Source organism: Bombina bombina, chromosome 6, assembly GCF_027579735.1.
Source record: "Bombina bombina isolate aBomBom1 chromosome 6, aBomBom1.pri, whole genome shotgun sequence".
Lineage (NCBI taxonomy): Eukaryota > Metazoa > Chordata > Amphibia > Anura > Bombinatoridae > Bombina > Bombina bombina.
Window position 1 is genome coordinate 526,486,013 of NC_069504.1, and position 20,284 is coordinate 526,506,296.

At 37.8% G+C, this 20,284-nt stretch overlaps 1 protein-coding gene across 1 annotated transcript in view; it reads right to left on the reverse strand.

Moving 5' to 3' along the window:
- Positions 1–2,244: 2,244 nt before the first annotated feature.
- Positions 2,245–20,284, reverse strand: part of TRPM7 (transient receptor potential cation channel subfamily M member 7) — a 626,812-nt gene continuing 608,772 nt past the window's right edge. Inside the window, exons 37-39 of the mRNA XM_053717440.1 lie at positions 10,848–10,899; positions 7,759–7,865; positions 2,245–3,370 (exon numbers count right to left, since the gene is read on the reverse strand). Of these exons, the coding sequence (XP_053573415.1) occupies positions 3,240–3,370; positions 7,759–7,865; positions 10,848–10,899 (290 nt within the window). The 3' untranslated portion in view covers positions 2,245–3,239. The remainder of the gene's footprint in view (positions 3,371–7,758; positions 7,866–10,847; positions 10,900–20,284) is intronic.

The window sequence follows — 20,284 nt, forward strand, 5'->3', positions numbered from 1 at the left end:
TTGGCAATTTAAATGAGTATCTGTAGCTCTGGATCCAGGACAGATCTGTTGTGCCTGAAAATACTTCTAATGTTTTTAGGCGCGATCGCAATTAACACTGCGTCATCATTCTGTATATTTAGCGGGCCAGAGTAGTAAATAGCTGATGGTTGCCGTCTTGAGAAGGTTTCAGCTCCTGGAACTTATCCGCTGCGTTTGGGCTATGGTACTGCTTGCTTAGATGCTGTTTCCGTCTGGAAGGGTACCCATTTAGCCCTACTAGGTGCTAAAATACAGGAAAAGGCATTCGGAGTACACCTAAAGTGCGGCCATATTCTCCAATAGCCGACTCCGCCCCTGGGATCTTTATTTTGTAAACATTTTATTTAGGTATGAGGTACAAAACTGCACAGGAGGTATAACCTGAGCATCTAAGCAATAAAGGCTTTTGTCAAAGGACAGTGATAGGTTTTTGTTAGCATCCATTGTCCAACACAGTAATGGTTCTCACAAAAAACACAAGAAGAACTAATTTGAAATCCCCAAGTATATGCAGGGATTAGAAACAAATATAAATACAACTTACAAAAAATCTATGAAAAATAGATTACAAAAAATTACAGGCACAGCTATTCTCCCCAGCTCCGCTGGAGAAACTCACCCCACCAGTGACCAGAGATCGAATTCCTCACTAGATAAAAGGCGATCCTGTCAGAAATATCTAGTTCTCCTGATGCTGCAAAGATCTGATCCTCTCAGATCGCTGTGTAAAAAGCAAAGAAAAGGACTCTCCAGAGGCCGCTCCACTAGATCAGTTCTACATAGTGAATATTTTTGTGATTTGTTCTGTTTAGTAAGCTTTTTTGGCGACATTTTCGCTATTATGGGTAAAACAGCTTTTAGAGAATAAAGCGTGGTACTGTCTCCTTTTTGTTTTTATTTAGTTATTTATTTTTTATTATAAGACTGTAGGTCAGTGTCCCTATTTCACCTTAGATTTCTGTGCTGACTCACTGTTTCAGCCGTGTTTAATTCCCTTCGGTCACCTCTCAGGGGTAAACAGTCATATATAGTAGTTGCCGGGTTGTATCATAGAGATCAGCTGGTACTTAAATATATGTGTGTATAATGAGCTAAGCTGCAGTGAAGATCATTCCCTAAATGGTATAGTGAGAACTCTTGTTATATCATTTAATTTGCTTCTGATATGCAATCAGGTACCTCATCTGTTAACCAACCATGGTTTTCTATATAGGGGTAGCATACATGTTGGAAGTGAAGCAAGGACTACCTTGCTGTCTTCCAACTGCTAAAAGCCACCATGACTCTTACTAAAGAGGATTACTTGGACACAGCATAGCCCCAATATTTGCTTGCAAGGAAAATACCCATTAAAGGATTCAATATCTTCAGACACCATCTTCGCACATCCTCCTGATGTACAAGGAAAAGAATGACTGGGGGTTTATGGGAAGTGGGAGTGATACTTTGACAAGTATATGGGAAGTGGGAGTGATATATAACAATATATATAGTGATAACTTAAAGGGCTTATAACTTTCCAAATCAATAAAAATATAGTACCTACCCAAAGGCACTCTGGCTACTGGAGGAAACCAGTAGAAAGCTAAGACCAGTGCTGAAACATAAGAGCAGAGGAACTGGAATAGTAGTATATCGACGAACCAACAGGCAGAGGCAAAGGACAAGTCCCTGCAACCACCATGGCAAGGCTTGTAATCAAATCTTCACTGGAGAAATATTTGTTGCGTCCAATACTCCAAATACGTCCGTCCTTCATACAACTTGTACTCAGGGGTTCTCAGATCGAGTTGAGGTCCGTTTACCCTCAATCTGAAGAATCAAATGCACATCATCATTCTTCGACCACCTCCAGGGGAGACAAAGACAAGACTGGTGAGGTGGAAGGGGTTTTATAGAGTTCTTGGGGTTTGGGAATCTTTGCCTCCTTCTAGTGGAAGGTTAGAGTAATTCCCAGGAGTAATGGATAGTGGACTCTCACCACCTGTATGAAAGAAATATATGTAGTGTTGTGATCCATCCGTTCAGACTTCTTGGAGAGGTCTCAAAACCTGCTACCAAGAGGTACTAATAAAGTATTTGAGTGTCCGGATGAAATGGATTTATATTTTATTTATAGTTTATTTGTAAACAATATTATAGTGTGGGATCATTATGACAATGTTAAACTAAATATACAAAATTAATAACAGAAGTATTAAAAGAGAATCCGAAACTGAACAGTTGTGAGAAGAATAAATTTATTTAATATTTTTTAAAGATTTAAATGATATATAAAATGTATACCGTATATATTTTTTACCCCCCCCCTTCAACATAAAACAATTTATACAGCTAGCTTGCTCGTGCCTTTATGTAATGTATCTATAAGATACACTACTGGATAAAAACATATGGAAAATCATTTTGTTTTCTATTTAAAACTTGCATTTAGTACCTCTAACAAAAAAAGTAAAGTTTATACATACATATATTTTTCTTAACATTGGGAATAATTAAATGACAATTAACTTTAAAGGCTTAGTTGCATTGCAATGTCCCATAATTTACAACCACTATGTCATTAGGTAAAATATATACCACATTACAATAAAGTTTTTTTGTTTACAGAAGTTTAAATACATTAAAAATTGACAAGAGATTGTGTACATTCTAATCTGATATACAAGTTGTACAGTTTGAGGTCTTTGGAAGATTTTACATCATTAGCAGTCATAATATACCAGAAAAAAGCACTTCTCTTTACAAGGCAACTTTTTTTTTTAATTAAAAAATGTTTTTTTGCTATTCTATACAATGAATTAAGTTGATCATGGCTTTATCAAAGAACTGATAAAATTGAAATGTATAAAAGATAGCCACTATGCACAGTTAAGTTCAAGTTACTGTTGTCTTATGTTACATGTATGCAACACAAGTTACATGTAGATTGCATGTAGATGCTGAACAATACAGCACATTGCACTGTGATGCACCACAGGTAATTCATTTCCTGTGGTTAAGAGCATTGGCAGGACCTTTAAAAAAAAGGAAAACATTTATATATATATATATATATATATATATATATATATATATATATATATATATATATATATATATATATATATATATATATATATAAAAAGAAAAACACTACTAGCAGCATGCACATTTGTGCAATCCCTAACACTTGTATTTATTTATAATGATGAATCTCAAAATTGATGGTCTTGCAGTTACAACATTAAACGTATAGAAGATTTGGTGGTGTTATCTTTGGTGGTACTATCTGGATCAGTTGAGGAATCTGCATTGTCATCCGGAAAGAATATCACTTTGTCAGGCGTGTAGTCATTTCTCTTCAAGTCTTTAAAAGCAATAAAAGAAAAAATATTAAGCTATGGGAGGAAAGTATTTTAATTTATAATAAATTCCAAGTGAAAGTTGACTAAGAGACATCACACATTTACAACCTGAATTCCACACTAGATTTATCAATAGAGATTTGTGTAAAAAATAAGAAATGTAAACTCATCTTGGGGAAAAATAATTGAAAATTAAAACAAAGATCTTTCCCCTCCCCTCCTGAATATGATGTTTATTGACATAATTGCACTAAATACATATGTATAAATTTAAAGGACCTTTAAACCCGACATTTCAACAATGCATATTGAAAGTGACACATTATTGCGATATACATTATTTATTTTGCAGCCTTTTTCTGTAAAATACATCTGACAGGGAGGTTTTGCAGAAGCTCTGTTTATTCCAAGAAAATGGTTTGTAACAAGAGGTCAACATTTTAAGGTTGGAGGAAAGGAGATTTAATCTCCTGCAACGAAAATGTTTTGAAAACGTTTTTTTCACTGTAAGAGCAATAAAATTGTGGAACTCATTACCAGGAGGTAGTGAATGCTAATACCTTAGATACATTTAAAACTAGTTTGAATACATTTCTGGCTAGAAACAAAATTCACAGATATGATTGCTTCTATTAAATTGGTCACCTTTAAGTGGGATTAATTTAAGCTCAACTGGAGTTTTTTTATTTAACCCCTTAATGACCGGACCATTTTTAAATTTTCTTACCCTTAATGACAATGGCTATTTTTACATTTCTGCACTGTTTGCGTTTAGCTGTAATTTTCCTCTTACTCATTTACTGTACCCACACATATTATATACCGTTTTTCTCGTCATTAAATGGACTTTCTAAAGATACCATTATTTTCATCATATCTTATAATTTACTAAAAAAAAAAATGATAAAATATGAGGAAAAAATGGAAAAAAACACACTTTTTCTAACTTTGACCCCCAAAATCTGTTACACATCTACAATCACCAAAAAACACCCATGCTAAATAGTTTCTAAATTTTGTCCTGAGTTTAGAAATACCCAATGTTTACATGTTCTTAGCTTTTTTTGCAATTTATAGGGCAATAAGTACAAGTAGCACTTTGCTATTTCCAAACCACTTTTTTTCAAAATTAGCGCTAGTTACATTGGGACACTGATATCTGTCAGGAATACCTGAATATCCCTTGACATGTATATATATTTTTTTAAAAGACATCCCAAAGTATTGATCTAGGCCCATTTTGGTATATTTCATGCCACCATTTCACCGCCAAATGCGATAAAAAAAAAAAAGTTCACTTTTTCACAAATTTTGTCACAAACTTTAGGTTTCCCACTGAAATTATTTACAAACAGCTTCTGCAATTATGGCACAAATGGTTGTAAATGCTTCTCTGGGATCCCCTTTTTCAGAAATAACAGACTTATATGGCTTTGTGGTTGCTTTTTGGTAATTAGAAGGCCGCTAAATGCCACTGCGCACCCCACGTGTTTTATGCCCAGGAGTGAATAGGTTAATTAGGGAGCTTGTAGGGTTAATTTTAGCTTTAGTGTAGTGTAGTAGACAACCCCAAGTATTGATCTAGGCCCATTTTGGTATATTTTATGCCACCATTTCACCGCCAAATGCGAGCAAATAAAAAAAAAAACTTAACATTTTTCACAATTTTAGGTTTCTCACTGAAATTATTTACAAACAGCTTGTGCAATTATGGCAGAAATTGTTGTAAAAGCTTCTCTGGGATCCCCTTTGTTCAGAAATAGCAGATTTATATGGCTTTGGCGTTGCTTTTTGGTAATTAGAAGGCCGATAAATGATGCTGCGCACCACACGTGAATTATGCCCAGCAGTGAAGGGGCTAAATTAGGTAGCTTGTAGGGAGCTTGCAGGGTTAATTTTAGAGATCAGCCTCCCACCTGACACATCCCACCCCCTGATCCCTCCCAAACAGCTCTCTTCCCTCCCCCACCCCACAATTGTTACCGCAATCTTAAGTACTGGCAGAAAGTCAGCTGTCTGCCAGTACCCAGTTTGGCCCCACAAACCAAACTTATTTTAATTGTATTTATAACTGTTATTTGTGTTTAATTATTTCTGTAGTGTAGCAGCCCCCCCACAATACCCCCACCCCCTCCCCCTCACAGATCCTTTTAAATATAAAAAAAATAAAATAACTTTTTTTCCCCTTACTTTTTCATTGGTGTCAGTGTGGCTAATGTGCGCATGTGCACGTGCACGCGCGCCCACGTGCACACGTGCATCGTGCACGCGCGCGCACACGCTCCCTCCTCCCACCGGTCAGAGGCACCATCGGCACCATCACTACCGGTGCAGAGAGGGCCACAGAGTGGCTCTCTCTGCATCGGAGTCTTGTAAAGGGGTATTGCAGGATGCCTCCATATCGAGGCATCACTGCAATACCCTCAGAGCTGCTGGAAGTGATTGTGATCACTTCCAGCACTCTGTTAGACAACTGACGTACCAGGTACGTCCATTGTCATTAACTGATTGTTAATGCATGACGTACCTGGTACGTCAGTTGTCATTAAGGGGTTAAATATATTAGATTTGTAAATGTTGAACTCTATGGACATCGGTATTTTTTCAACCTTATCTACTATGTTACTTTTTACTAATTATCTTTGAGTTTACCTCCTCCCTCCACTTCTCTTTACTCATTTGCTCTTTTAAAGTGGATTATCAGTTTATGCATCAACAATCATAATAGGAAAAGCCTTCTATACAATAGCAGTGGGCATATTAGGTAGTTTAGGTATTATTATTATTGTGTACACACACACACACATATATATATATATATATATATATATATATATATATATATATATATATATATATACAGGTTACCACAGTCTCTTTCCTTAAAGGGACAGTCTAGTCAAAAATAAAGTTTCATAATTCAGAAAGGGCATGCAAAAAACAACTTTCCAATTTACTTTTATCACAAATTTTGCCTTGTACTCTTGGTATTCTTAGTTGAAAGCTAAACCTAGGTAGGCTCATATGCTAATTTCAAATCCCTTGAAGGCCGCCTTTTATCTGAATGCATTTTGACAGTTTTTCACAACTAGAGGGCATTATTTCATGTGTACCATATAGATAACATTGTGTGCACGCTCGTGGAGTTACCTAGGAGTCAGCACTGATTGGCTAAAATGCAAATCTGTCAAAAGAATTTAAATAAGAGGGGCAGACTGTAGAGGATAGATACAAGGTAATCACAGACTCGTAAAAAGTGTATAAATATAACTGTGTTGGTTATGCAAACCTGAGAAATATATAAAATATATATATAATCCACAAATGGGTGGGCCTCATAGACTCTTGCCACCATGAAAGAAATGAATTTATCAGGTAAGTTCTTACACACATTTCCGCTGAGAAACTAAATCCAAACAAATAAAGTCTTTTATGACAAAAAAACACACACTCAAAGTATAGGCACCATTATCAAACTGAGACAACTTCCTGAAGAAGCTTTCTACCAAAAGCAGCTTCAGATAAAGCAAAAACATCAAAATGGTAAAATTTTGTAAAGGTATGCAGAGAAGACCAAGCGGCCACTTTGTAAATTTGATCAACTGAAGCCTCATTCTTGAAAGCTCAAGATGTGGAAACCAATCTAGTAGAATGAGCTGTAATTCTCTGAGGCTGAGGCTGAGTCTGACTCGCCTCCAAATAAGCCTTGTGAATCAAAAGTTTTAACCAAGAGGCTTAAGAAATAGCTGAGGCCTTCTGACTGTTCCTAGAACCAGAAAAATAGAACAAACAGACTAGAAGTCTGTCTGAAATCTTTAGTAGCATCAATATATTTCAATGCTCTAACAACATCCAAAGAATGCAAGAATTTTTTAGTAACTCTTCTAGGAGAAGAGATAGCCAAAAGAGACAACACTTTCCAAGAAAGTAGAAAAAATGTCCAAAGAATGTGTAGGCTCAAAAGGAGAAGCCTGCAAAATCTTTAACACCAGATTTAGACTACAGGGAGGATAAATTGGTTTAATAACAGGTTTAATTTGAATTAAAGCCTGAACAAAACAATGAACAAAACTGCATATGTACACAGCTCACAACATTCACCAGTCTGCAGCTGTCATTATAAACACTAGAAATTTTTTTATTTTTTTAAATGGAATCTTTGTTCAAGCAAACAAATGCAGAGCATAACAAAATGAATGATATTGATACATTTAATTATTAATGTTACATTGAAAGCATGCTTAATCTGCTAATTTATTCTCCTAATTTTGAAGTTGTGAGCATTATAAAATGTAACTTTTCTTATAAATAGGAAAATATTAGTTACCGCGAGCAATAAACATTTTAACTTAATTACAGAATTATTACATTAATGAAGACTTTTTTTTACCTGGAAGTTTAAGTTTTCGACAGCAAGAATTACAGTGATGCTTAGTACGAAAATTTTTAATAGCATCATCTCCAAGGTTTGCTGGACCAAATATCATTTCTGAAGACCTGCATGAAAACAAATGGAGTATTAATGTTAACAAAATAAATTAAAAATAAATAAATATAAATATATATATTTGGTGGGGGTGAGGCTATATGAGCCTTTTATGCAGTTGATAAATCAAGCTCTCCTCAATAATCAAACTGTTAATCCATCCATTAAACAGACAAACGTTTGAACCCTGTATGCCCAGACTAAAATCTGTTGAAAGTGATGGTAAATCTAAATGTTTAACAAATGCTAGGATTTACCATCACTAAAAATAAACTCTAGTTTCTGTCATCAATTACTAAAACATGGGTGCTAAACTCACCCTTTCTATGCTGAAGTATATCGCTAAAATCCGGCCGCCCACGGCACAGTGCTCTTTACCAATGAGGTGACGTTTCCACCTCTAGCCGTGCTAGGATGACAGTTGACACGCACGGCTATGGGTTTAGAGGTGGAGACGTCACCTCACTGAAGAAAAGCGCTGGTTTTAGTGATATACTTCAGCACAGAAAGGGTGAGTTTAGCCCCGTTTTTTAGTAATTGATGACAGAAACTAGAGTTTATTTTTAGTGATTGTAAATCCTAGCATTGGTTAAAAGCTTGGATTTACCATCACTTTAAGCAACCTGTGTTTCACCATTCTGCTAAATTACCAAATAACTACAATCTGTGTAATTAGGCTTCAAAACATGACGTAATCAATATTAAAATACCTAAATATATCTGCAACAAGAGACTAACTGAACTACAGCTGTTTAAGGCACAGTATTATTACCGTAAAAATGTAGACAGCTCAGTGAAAAGAAAAATATCCCTGTGATGTGCTTATGGCTGTTATATTTAGATCTTTTTTCAGAATTGTATTTGTGGAAAGATGATAATGGCCTGATGGCCAATCATCTCTTCATAAAAAATGAGAGATCGAAACGGATGTTCCAGAGTGTGAGTTGGGGCCCTATCTATAACAAGAGACAATAATAATTGACCTTGCCTCAACTACCTGAAAACCTTCACTCTGCAGATGCCTACTCAGCTTTTCGATTATTTTTTAGCATAAAACATTTTTGCTCATATGCTTGAAAAAGTTAATTGCCAGCAACAATGCAGAACCATATTAAAGAGACAGGAAACCCACATTCTTTCTTTAATGATTGAAACAAAGCATACCATTTAAAAAAAATTCCAACTTACTTTTATTATTAAATTAATTCTCTTGGTTTCCTATGTTGAAGCAGCAGCAATGCACTACTGGGCTAGCTTAACATCAAGCGAGCCAATGACAGACATATATGTGCAGTCACCAATTAGCAGCTAGCTCCCAGTAGTGCTCCTGAGTCTATCTAGGTATGCCTTCCAACAATAAGAACAAAGCAAATTAGATGATGATTGTAAATTGGAAAGTTGTTTACAATGTAATCAATCTTAACTTTACTGTCCCTTTAAGCATGTCTGAGAAGAAGAAACCCTAGCCTAAGTCTGAGGAAGAGGTGTCTGCTAACTTTCCTTTGAAATGCTGCCTGTGAAGAATCTTATACATCAAAAGCATAACACATGCTAGAAAGATTATATGCCTGTCTTCGAAAACTGTTTAGTTAAAGTTTCACTATTTCCAACCTAAAATAAAGTCACAGCTATGGTGGCATCATTTTTATACTTGAAAAGTGAAGCTCCTTTCTATACTGATAAAAGAGCTAATCCAAACAGGCACAGAGGCTTTGAAACGTCTTCTCACATCATGGCACCAGAATAAAGAACAAAAAAGGAAATAGAGTGGATTTCCTGCATAGATAATTCTTCTTTAGGGTTCTAAATAAATCAACCCAATGTGGAAGAACAGCTATCATTCTTGTGATTAGACCATAATGGTGTGAGAATTGCCTATAATGTTCCATTCTGTGCAACTATGTAATTTTCTCCATTACTTCTGGTATCTTTTGTGTTACACCACAACTAGAATTCTAGTGTATTATTATAAACAATAGGTGGCATTCTCCATTGTTTTAAACTTCTTTCACACCAGTATCCGCATTTTAAACCTTTTTTTCTCCCACAACATTTGTTGCGCTGGTAACTACTGCAATAAAATCTGCATCTTTAATTTAAAACTCATCACTAGAGGGGCTTCTGTCTCTCCCTTTCTACCCCACAATCCCATTTCAAAAAGTATTCCCTGGTTTCCTAGTTTGATGAATGACTGATTATAACATAGGATTAGTAGAGTTGGACAAACCTAACTGGGGGTGGGGGGGTCTTCACTATTCACTATTCTGAACTATATATTCACTATATTCCCCTATAAAGAACCAAGAGATGTTCTCATGTGCGAGGGATTAAAATGTAGATGTCCACTTTAAACTATGAAAGTAGAATGAATTTGATGTTTCATGTAAGATTGTGATTAACTTTAGGTCTGTAGAAACTCAAACAACCCCCCGTGCAAAAGACTTTGATATGCATTTTCACTAGTAGAACTAATTAAAAAAAAATCCCGCTTCAGTGGATTTAAAAAGCCATAGTTAAAGGAGTGAAAATGTACTTAAAGGTATATGCTCTGTCTGAATCACAAAAGCACATTTTTGAGTTTCATATCCGTTTAAGCTAGAGATGTAGTGTTTAGACAGCAAACTCTAATAGTTTAGGAGGAGGGACAGGGGACGTATCATTCCTGTCTCTGACATTACAGACCTGCCTCTATCACCAAATGCTGGTGCTAAGGCATTTAAAGGAGCACTAAAGTAAAAATTAAAGTTTCATGATTGAGATAGAACATGCAATTTATTTCCATTATCAAATTGTGTTACATATATTTATATGCATACTCCCTGAGGTACCAGCTACTACTGACCATGAGCAAGTGATCAGTGTATACATATAGGAGGCTGTGATTGGTTGATGGTTGTCACATGATACGGGAGGCCGGAAAATTAAAGGAAATTTTAAAATAAAATGAATGAATGTGAACAGTCTCTGATAATATAAATTTAATCTTAACCTACCTTTTTTCTCCAGACTTTATGACTGATGGATCAGTTAAATTTTCACCAACACCTATAAAAAAAGAAAAAGAGTTCAGTTAAAAAAAAAACAACCAGTAAGTAATTTCAGTTCCTGTTAACATAATTAATAGGTTTATATTTGTGAAAACAGGATTATTTAGACAACTATTTTATATTTAATCCACGTATGTATGCTTTTTAAAAAAATTTCATTGAGGTTTCAAATAAAAGAAAAATACCCGGTTACATGTTTGTCAGACATATAAGAAACATATTGGTCAGAATAACAGTATGTCAAATCCCATACATCCTAAATGCCTTAATATAACAAATGGGCTTAATACCCATGGCAACAACTATATCCAATATATTCATTTGCTTTTGGTAAGCATGTACAATTACTAAACCTCTTTTATAGATTTAAGTGAATATTTCCCATAAAAAATTGAAGCCACTCTTGGACTTCTGATAACCTAAATATAACTGTTTGGGAGGAGTAGAGCACGAGTTAATGGGCCTCCTATGAAGAAAAGGTCACTCTTGGAGCTAGAGTACAGCGTAACCCCCCCAACTTAAAATAGTGGAGGACTTACCACAGGTCTGAGAGCCACTTTCGGACTCTTGATGACAATAAAGTAAGCTAGAAGTAGTACCTGCTTCCTGGTAGGAATATGTATGAGTTATGGGTCTGCAATATATTACATAGAGGAATACGTTATAGCTAAATCCAGATGAGGATGCTACAGGAGTGAGAACCTGTCAATAAGTCCTGGAGGAGATATTAAATTGTTGTGCTTATGGGGCATACACTACACCAAGAGAGTGACTAGGTGGACCTCAGTGTCAATGACTTTAAGGCAAGATTTTATAGGATTTATGAAAATGCTCTGGACATTTACATGTGAACAGAGAAAAATACTATTATTGTCAATAAGTTATAATATAGAGGGTATATATTTTAGACCTTCTGATACTGAAAGAGAATTTTTTTCCAGGCAGCACCATCTCAGCCTCAGATAGTGCGTCTTCTAACAAAGCATCAGAGGGATTAAAATTATAAGAATTTGTTAAACAAAGAGATTAGGGTCCCCACATTAGCATTGCTTTTATCTGTATCAGTGTAAAGTATAATATCTTAAATTACTAGGTTGATGGGTTCTCCCATCAACTTTACAAAATAGTCCAGACATAGTCTCTGAGGAAATACCCTGTTCGCTAGTCTAGGATGTCCCTTGGCCATATGCTTCCGAGCGATCAAGTGCCACACTTGGGCAGTGTAGTTTGCCTCATGAATGGGGCCCAAAGGTAGTAAGCGTTACCGTAAGGCTCTCCGCCTTGCTCTTTGTGGAGTTCCCACATTATTCCTACCACTGGGAATTATAGGCACTGCCAGATCATTTTCTGCGTCCCTCAGAGAGTCGTGAGAGGTGAGTAGTAAGCGCTGGGGCCCCAAAGCGTCACCACTTATATAGAAAGGCATCGTTCTGGAGACCTTGCTCTACAGTATCTGCATTATCAGGCTGAAACGACAACTTTAGCACCTTTCCGTAGCTTGGTAGCCTTCTAGGAGGCAGCTTATCTCCCTGATAATATATGCGGCAGACTCCATATTGCGGTTATACAGCAGATATTAATTGTTAAAAAAGAAAAATGTAAAAATCCCCCTCCAGAGTATTAGGCGTGCTGCGGGAACTGCATGTGAAGCGGGTTGCAGGGATAGGGTAGACATCTCCCGGACTACAGAATCCTGACAGGATGACGGCTCAGAGGGACTAATTATGCTAGGGGGTTAGCAGATTTAGCCCCCTTTTTAGACTTTAGAACGGTACTCAGGCAATTGGAACAAAATTGAGCAGGTAGACAAACCACCGCCTCCTCACAATATAAACAGGTATTATTATTTATAATAGAAGGTGCAGAAACTTCTAACATATTATCAGAGTCCTCCATTGCTTAAGATGCAATACCACAGTAAGGAAAAGATTTAAACAACAATTCCTCTGGGGCACTCACCACCTCCTAGACTCAGGCAGTTATAGGACGCTCACCACAGGATTGCCAGAGTTCCAGCAGTAAGATCGCAAGGAAAACTTAATGAGCCGCACCCGATTATGTGGTGCGCAAGAAGGGACCTCCCCTGCTATAAGAAAAAGCATGCAAAGCTATTAGAAGCTGCGCAACTCACAAAGACAAAAGTGAAATCTGTCTGTTCCATTACCAAAAAAGTATGCAGTCTTATTTGAGCCCAAACCTTCACAAAGTGTTCCATAAAGAACAAGGCAGTACATTTAAGCCAACTCTGAAGAGGCCTCAAGATGGCACAGGATGTTTATAGGCAACCTCACCTACCAAAGAGACCAAAATCCCCATGCTCTCAAGGACACCTTGTCCTTGAGAGCGTAGGGATTTTGGTCTCCTTGGTAGGCGAGGTTACCTATAAACATCCTGTGCCATCTTGAGGCCTCTTCAGAGTTGCCTCAGCCAAGAATCCTCCCTAACCCCAGGTTGGCATCTGTGGTAATAACAGTCTAAGACAAAGAAAGGATGTTCTCTGAATTAGGGAATGGTGAGTCTTGCACTAAGTTAAAAACTGCCTGATCTTGGGATCTAGAAAGATCTTTTGAGACAGAAACTCATAGTTTCTATTCCATTGTTGGAGCATTGCAAGCTGAAAAGGTCCTAGATTAAACCTGGCAAAGGGTACTGCTTCTAAAGCTGCTACATTTAGATTCACCACTACAATGCACTACACCACAGAAGGAAGTGGATTAAACTGAAGGATAGGGCAGGCTCTCTGAAGTTTGAGTTTAGATTGCTCCATTAAGGATAGTCGATGATGGACCCCAGAAAGGAAACACTAGTTTCAGGAATTAAGGAACGCTTTATTAGATTTGAGTGTGAGTCACTACCATTTGAAGAGAAGGAGCCTGGACAAAAATGTAATCTAGATAGGGAGCTACAGATATTCGCTGAGCTCTTACCACTGATAAAAGAGTTCTAAGCACTTTGGTAAACACTCTGGGTGCAGTGGATAGACTGTATGGAAGTGCCACACATTGATAGGGCCTGTTGAGGAAGGTAAATCTGAAAAAATCCAACATGATCCCTAGAATTAGGATATATGTATATAGATATACTTTAAGTATACCCTACACATAAATTGACCGTCTTACATTAAAAGAAGGTGGGAACTTTTAGAAAGTAGTGAAGAAATGGAACAATGAATTACATGGATTCTAGAACTGGAACACAAGCCTGGAAAGCTTAAGACTATATTCGATCTTGATGAACTGGAGACAAGAGGAATCTTCCTATCGGTGGCTTTCAACCAAATCCTATCCAATCCCCTTGAGAAATTATATCCAATAACCAAGAATCTTGAACAGATCTTTTCCAAGCATCGAAAAAAAGATTCAATCTGCCCCCTACCAGATTCTGGTCTAGACCAGGGGCTGCACCTCCATGCACATTTGGATGTGGGGAATGGCTTATTCGTCTGTTTGCTTTTAGACCAAGGAGCACTAGACTTCCAAGAGGTTTCGGAAGAATCTGAATGCTCGGTAGAAGATAATGTTCTCTGATATTTTTACTGTAGAAAGGAACAAAAACGTCCAAAGGCCTATATGTTTTCCCTTGGATTGTTTGCCTTAAAGTATGAAGGGTCATTTACCTTCAGTAACTGTTGCATCTAGTCCTGGGCCAAATATAATTTTTCCTTGAAAAAGGAAGGAATATCAGTCTAGTCTTAGAGACAGTCTGCTGACCAAGACTTTAGCCATAGGGAATGCCTTGCTAAAACAGCCATCATAGTACTCTTAGTATTAATTTGTATGATTTCAATTACTGCATTGCAAATCAAGCTGTTTGTATTCCTTAAATGATTCAAGCAATTCTAGATCTCCGCCAGGGATGCTTCATTAGAAATTAGTTCATAAAGGTTGCCACCCCAGACTGATGTAAAGATGCTGCCGCTACACAAGGTACGCTGGCCACCAGTTTAAACATAAAACCTGCTAACTGGAAGGACTTTCTGTGAAAACCTTCCAATTTTCTGTCCATGGGATCATTAAAGGAGGTACTGTCCTTCAAAGGACATATGTTAGTCTATAATCAAATTTGCTTTCTTCTCTTGGTATTATTTGTTGAAAGCTAAACCTAGGTAGGCTTATATGCTAATTTCTTAGCCCTTGAAGACTGCCTCCCTCTTATCACAGCCAGACAGCACTAGTGTATGTGTGCACATAGATAACATTGTGCTCACTCCCATGGAGTTATTTATGAGTTAGCACCGATTGGCTAAAATGCAAGTCTGTCAAAAGAACTGAAAGAAGAGGACAAAGGCTTAGATACAAGGTAATCGATGAGGTAAAAAGTATATTAATATAAACATGTTGTAAACAATTTAATACACTCCAGCAGGTAAAATGGTTCATTGGGAACAATTTAAATGGGAGACTTTTCTTTGGGTGAACTGTCCCTTTAAAGAGATGGTAAACTATTACAACCTTGAACGATCGTTATTTTAACAAATAAAAAAATAATGTGACTTTAATTCATGAATTTTCTAAAATCGCTATATTTATTAAAATATTTATTGTTTAAACTCTGATTTTATTATTTATATCCTCCTCTCGTACCATGGCTGCCATTAAAATTCTCCGGTCACGTTTTTTTAACATCCACTGACAGCTCAGGCCAGTCGGCGACACTACTCTTAGCTAACACGCCCTTCAACAGATATGCACATGCCCTAACTATTCTATCGGTGTCTGTGAGTGCTCTAGATTAGAATTGTGTGCATGCTCACCATTTATTTACGGCGATTGGCAACATTTTACTGAGGCTAACATCTGTTGAAATATTGTATCAGGAAAGTTTTTTTTTCCCTTTCTGAAGGTGCAGATGACTGTTAACGCTTATTTGCAAATGATTGGACACAATGTATTGCATACATAAATGTAACGCATGCGCAGAGCAAGGCAAGAAGATTGACATGAAAATGCAGTGACGAGGGGAGAGGTGGTTATACTCTATCGCAGGGATGAAGATTGTACACAAAAGTAATGGCAGGGGAGGAGCAAGGAAAGGTAACGCTGTGAAAGTAAACTATTAATTTATTACATTTAGGATTAATGTTTTTAAATAAATATATATGCAAAATAAGTTATAATTACTCAATTATTAATATTTAAATATTGAAATACTAAACATTTACCATGACTATAAGGGTTAAGGCAACAATCCATCCTGTAAACCTCATACTCAAAGGTATTTCCACTTAGTGAGTAATTGGTGGGAAGGATTTCACTATATAAACGAGAATGTATGTAACAAGCTAAAGCTCTGTATTTTTTATGCTCTTGAAAAAGACAGTGATACCTGTTGAAACGTAGAGCAATTTTATGGATGAACAATTTGTCAGTAAAACTCTTTTTTTTAATGGAACAGAAGTTTGAAGCCGTATTTCTTCAATAAAGACTTATTTTTAGCTTTTTTCTGCAAGCAGCGAGGTGAACACTTAGAAAGCTATTCATCTTACCCTGGGAGTTGCCAGCGCCACCATTTTCATACCATACATCTAAACACAGCTAAAAAGGAGAGGCTGAGGTTGGCTGTGACTACTATCCTAATGGAAGTAATTTTTTAACACTAACTATACTCTTTTCTTTCTTTGTCAAATACAGGTAGAACTAAAAGGCTCTAAACAAGTCCAAATTAGGTAACAATCTCTCCTTAGAAGAATAATTGTAACACAGAGACGGAACAACCAATTCCTGATTAAATTGCAAGGAGTTCATCCTTGTTCATATTACAACCTTAATTGCAAGAAATATCAAATAGAGAAGATCCCCTTGAAAACGGCCCACAAGCTCAGAAGCTCTATGAGCAGAAAAGATATATAACAAAACAACATTTTCGAAGATGAATCTCATAAAAATGCACTGACTCAAGCGCTAGCCTGATGAACAACTCTAGAAAGAGAGTGTAGACTCCATGGATGAGCAACAGGATTGAAAAAACAGATTCATTCTAGCCCTAGCTTAAGCAGAAAAAAGGGGCAGAGATCTGACCCTTCAGAGAACTAGCATACAGATCCTTCTCCAAACCAACCTGAGAACATTAAGGATATTAAAGGGACAGTCTACACCAGAATTATTATTGTTTTAAAAGATAGATAATCCCTTTATTACCCATTCCCCAGTTTTGCATAACCAACACAGTTCTAATAATATACTTTTAACCTCTGTGATTATCTTGTATTTAAGCATCTGCAAACTGCCCTTTTATTTCAGTTCTTTTGACAGACTTGCAGTTTAGCCAATCACTGCCTGCTCCCAGATAACTTCACGTGCACGAGCACAGTGTTATCTATATGAAATACGTGAACTAACACCCTCTAGTGGTGAAAAACTGTTCAAATGCATTCTGAAAAGAGGTGGCCTTCAAGGTCTAAGAAATTAGCATATGAACCTCCTAGATTAAACTTTCAACTAAGAATACCAAAAGAACAAAGCAAAATTTGTGATAAAAGTAAATTGGAAAAGTGTTTAAAATTACATGCTCTATCTGAATCCTGAAAGTTTATTTTGGCCTAGACTGTGCCTTTAAGGCTCCTCATCCCGAGTCAGGTGAACTCCTGAACCATACACCAATACAGATAAGTTCTCCACACTTTGTGGTAAGTACACCAGGTAGCAAGGAAGTCAAGCCTGAACCAAGATATCAATAACTGTCTCAGGGAATGCTATCCAAGACAAACAATCATACAAGTTTTATGCAGTCGGCTTCCAAAAAACTAGATGTTGATAGAAGAAAAGACCCTGCATCAGAAGGTCCATTCTCTTAGGGAACCCCATGAAGGAGCAGAAGACACACCAGAACTGCATACCAAAAACCGACTTGGCTACGCTGAAGCCAGAGGATCTCCGAAATTCTCCTGTGTGATTCGAGTTAAGACTCGATGAAAAAGGACATACAGAGAAAAAAAAAAAAGCATCTACCAAATCCGCTTGAGGAAACTTTGACTTTGATCCGATGATTAGAAAACTGGAATTAAAACGGAAAACCACACAATCCCCAAATTTATCAGGTAAGCATAAATTTTGTTTTCTCTTGAAAGATGTATCGAGTCCACGGATTCATCCAATACTTGTGGGATACCAATACCAAAGCTTTAGGACACGGATGAAGGGAGGGACAAGACAGGTACCTAAATGGAAGGCACCACTGCTTGTAGAACCTTTCTCCCAAAAATAGCCTCCGAAGAAACAAAAGTATCAAATTTGGAAAATTTGGAAAAAGTATGAAGCGAAGACCAAGTCGCCGCCTTACAAATCTGTTCAACAGAAGCCTCATTTTTAAAAGCCCATGTGGAAGCCACCGCTCTAGTAGAGTGAGCAGTAATCCTTTCAGGAGGCTGCTGGACAGCAGTCTCATAAGCCAAATGGATGATGCTTTTCAGCCAAAAAGAAAGAGAGGTTGCCATAGCCTTTTGACCTCTCCGCTTTCCAGAATAGACAACAAACAATGAAGATGTTCGACGGAAATCTTTAGTTGCTTGTAAGTAGAACTTTAAAGCACGAACCACATCTAGGTTGTGCAACAAACGTTCCTTCTTGGAAGAAGGATTAGGACACAGAGAAGGAACAACAATTTCCTGATTGATATTCCTATTAGAAACAACCTTAGGAAGAAATCCAGGTTTGGTACGCAAAACCACCTTATCCGCATGGAAAACAAGATAAGGTGAGTCACACTGTAAAGCAGATAACTCAAACTCTTCGAGCCGAAGAGATAGCTACTAAAAACAGAACTTTCCAAGATAAGAGCTTAATATCTATGGAATGCATAGGTTCAAACGGAACCCCTTGAAGAACTTTAAGAACCAAATTTAAACTCCATGGTGGAGTAACAGGTTTAAACACAGGCTTGATTCTAACTAAAGTCTAAAAAACGCCTGAACGTCTGGAACATCCGCCAGGCGCTTGTGTAAAAGGATAGACAAAGCAGATATTTGTCCCTTTAAGGAACTCCTTCTTGGAGAAAAGATAATAGCCTAGGAATCCTGATCTTACTCCATGAGTAACCCTTGGAATCACACCAGTAAAGATATTTACGCCATATCTTATGATAGATTTTTCTGGTGACGGGTATCAATTTCTGGTAATCAAGGTATCAATGACCGATTCAGAGAAACCACACTTTGCTAAAATCAAGTGTTCAATCTCCAAGCAGTCAGATGCAGAGAAAGTAGGTTTGGATGCTTGAATGGACCTTGAATCAGAAGGTCCTGCCTCAGCGGCAGAGTCCATGGTGGGACGGATGACATGTCCACCAGGTCTGCATACCAAGTCCTGCGTGGTCACGCAGGTGCTATCAAAATCACTGAAGCTCTCTCCTGCTTGATTCTGGCAATCAGACGAGGAAGGAGAGGGAATGGTGGAAACACATAGGCCAGGTTGAAGGACCCGGGCACTGCTAGAGCACCTATCAGCACTGCCTGGGGATCCCATGACCTGGACCCGTAACAAGGAAGCTTGTCGTTCTGACGAGATGCCATCAGATCCAATTCTGGTGTGCCCCATAGCCGAATCAGTTGGGCAAACACCTCCGGATGGAGCACCCACTTCCCCGGATGAAAAGTCTGACGACTTAGGAAATCCGCCTCCCAGTTCTCTACCCCTGGGATATGGATCGCTGAAAGATGGCAAGAGTGAGTCTCTGCCCATCGGATTATTTTGGAAACCTCTATCATTGCTAGAGGACTCCTTGTTCCCCCTTGATGATTGATATAAGCTACAGTCGTGATGTTGTCCGACTGAAATCTGATGAATTTGGCCACAGCCAGTTGAGGCCACGCCTGAAGCACATTGAATATCGCTCTCAGTTCCAGAATGTTTATCGGGAGGAGAGTCTCCTCCTGAGACCATAACCCCTGAGCTTTCAGGGAGTTCCAGACTGCACCCCAGCCCAGCAGGCTGGCATCTGTCGTAACTATGACCCACTCTGGTCTGCGGAAACACATTACCTGAGACAGGTGAACCTGTGATAACCACCAGAGAAGAGAATCTCTGGTCTCCTGATCCAGATCTATCTGAGGAGATAAATCTGCATAATCCCCATTCCACTGTTCAAGCATGCATAGTTGCAGTGGTCTGAGGTGTAAGCGAGCAAACGGAACTATGTCCATTGCCGCTACCATTAGTCCAATTACCTCCATACACTGAGCCACTGATGGCCGAGGAATGGAATGAAGAGCTCGGCAGGTGTTTACGAGTTTTAATTTCCTGACCTCCGTCAGAAATATTTTCATTTCTACCGAGTCTATCAGAGCTCCTAGGAAGGAAACTCTTGTGAGAGGGAAGAGAGAACTCTTTTTTTATGTTCACCTTCCACCCATGAGATCTCAGAAAAGCCAACACGATGTCCGTGTGAGA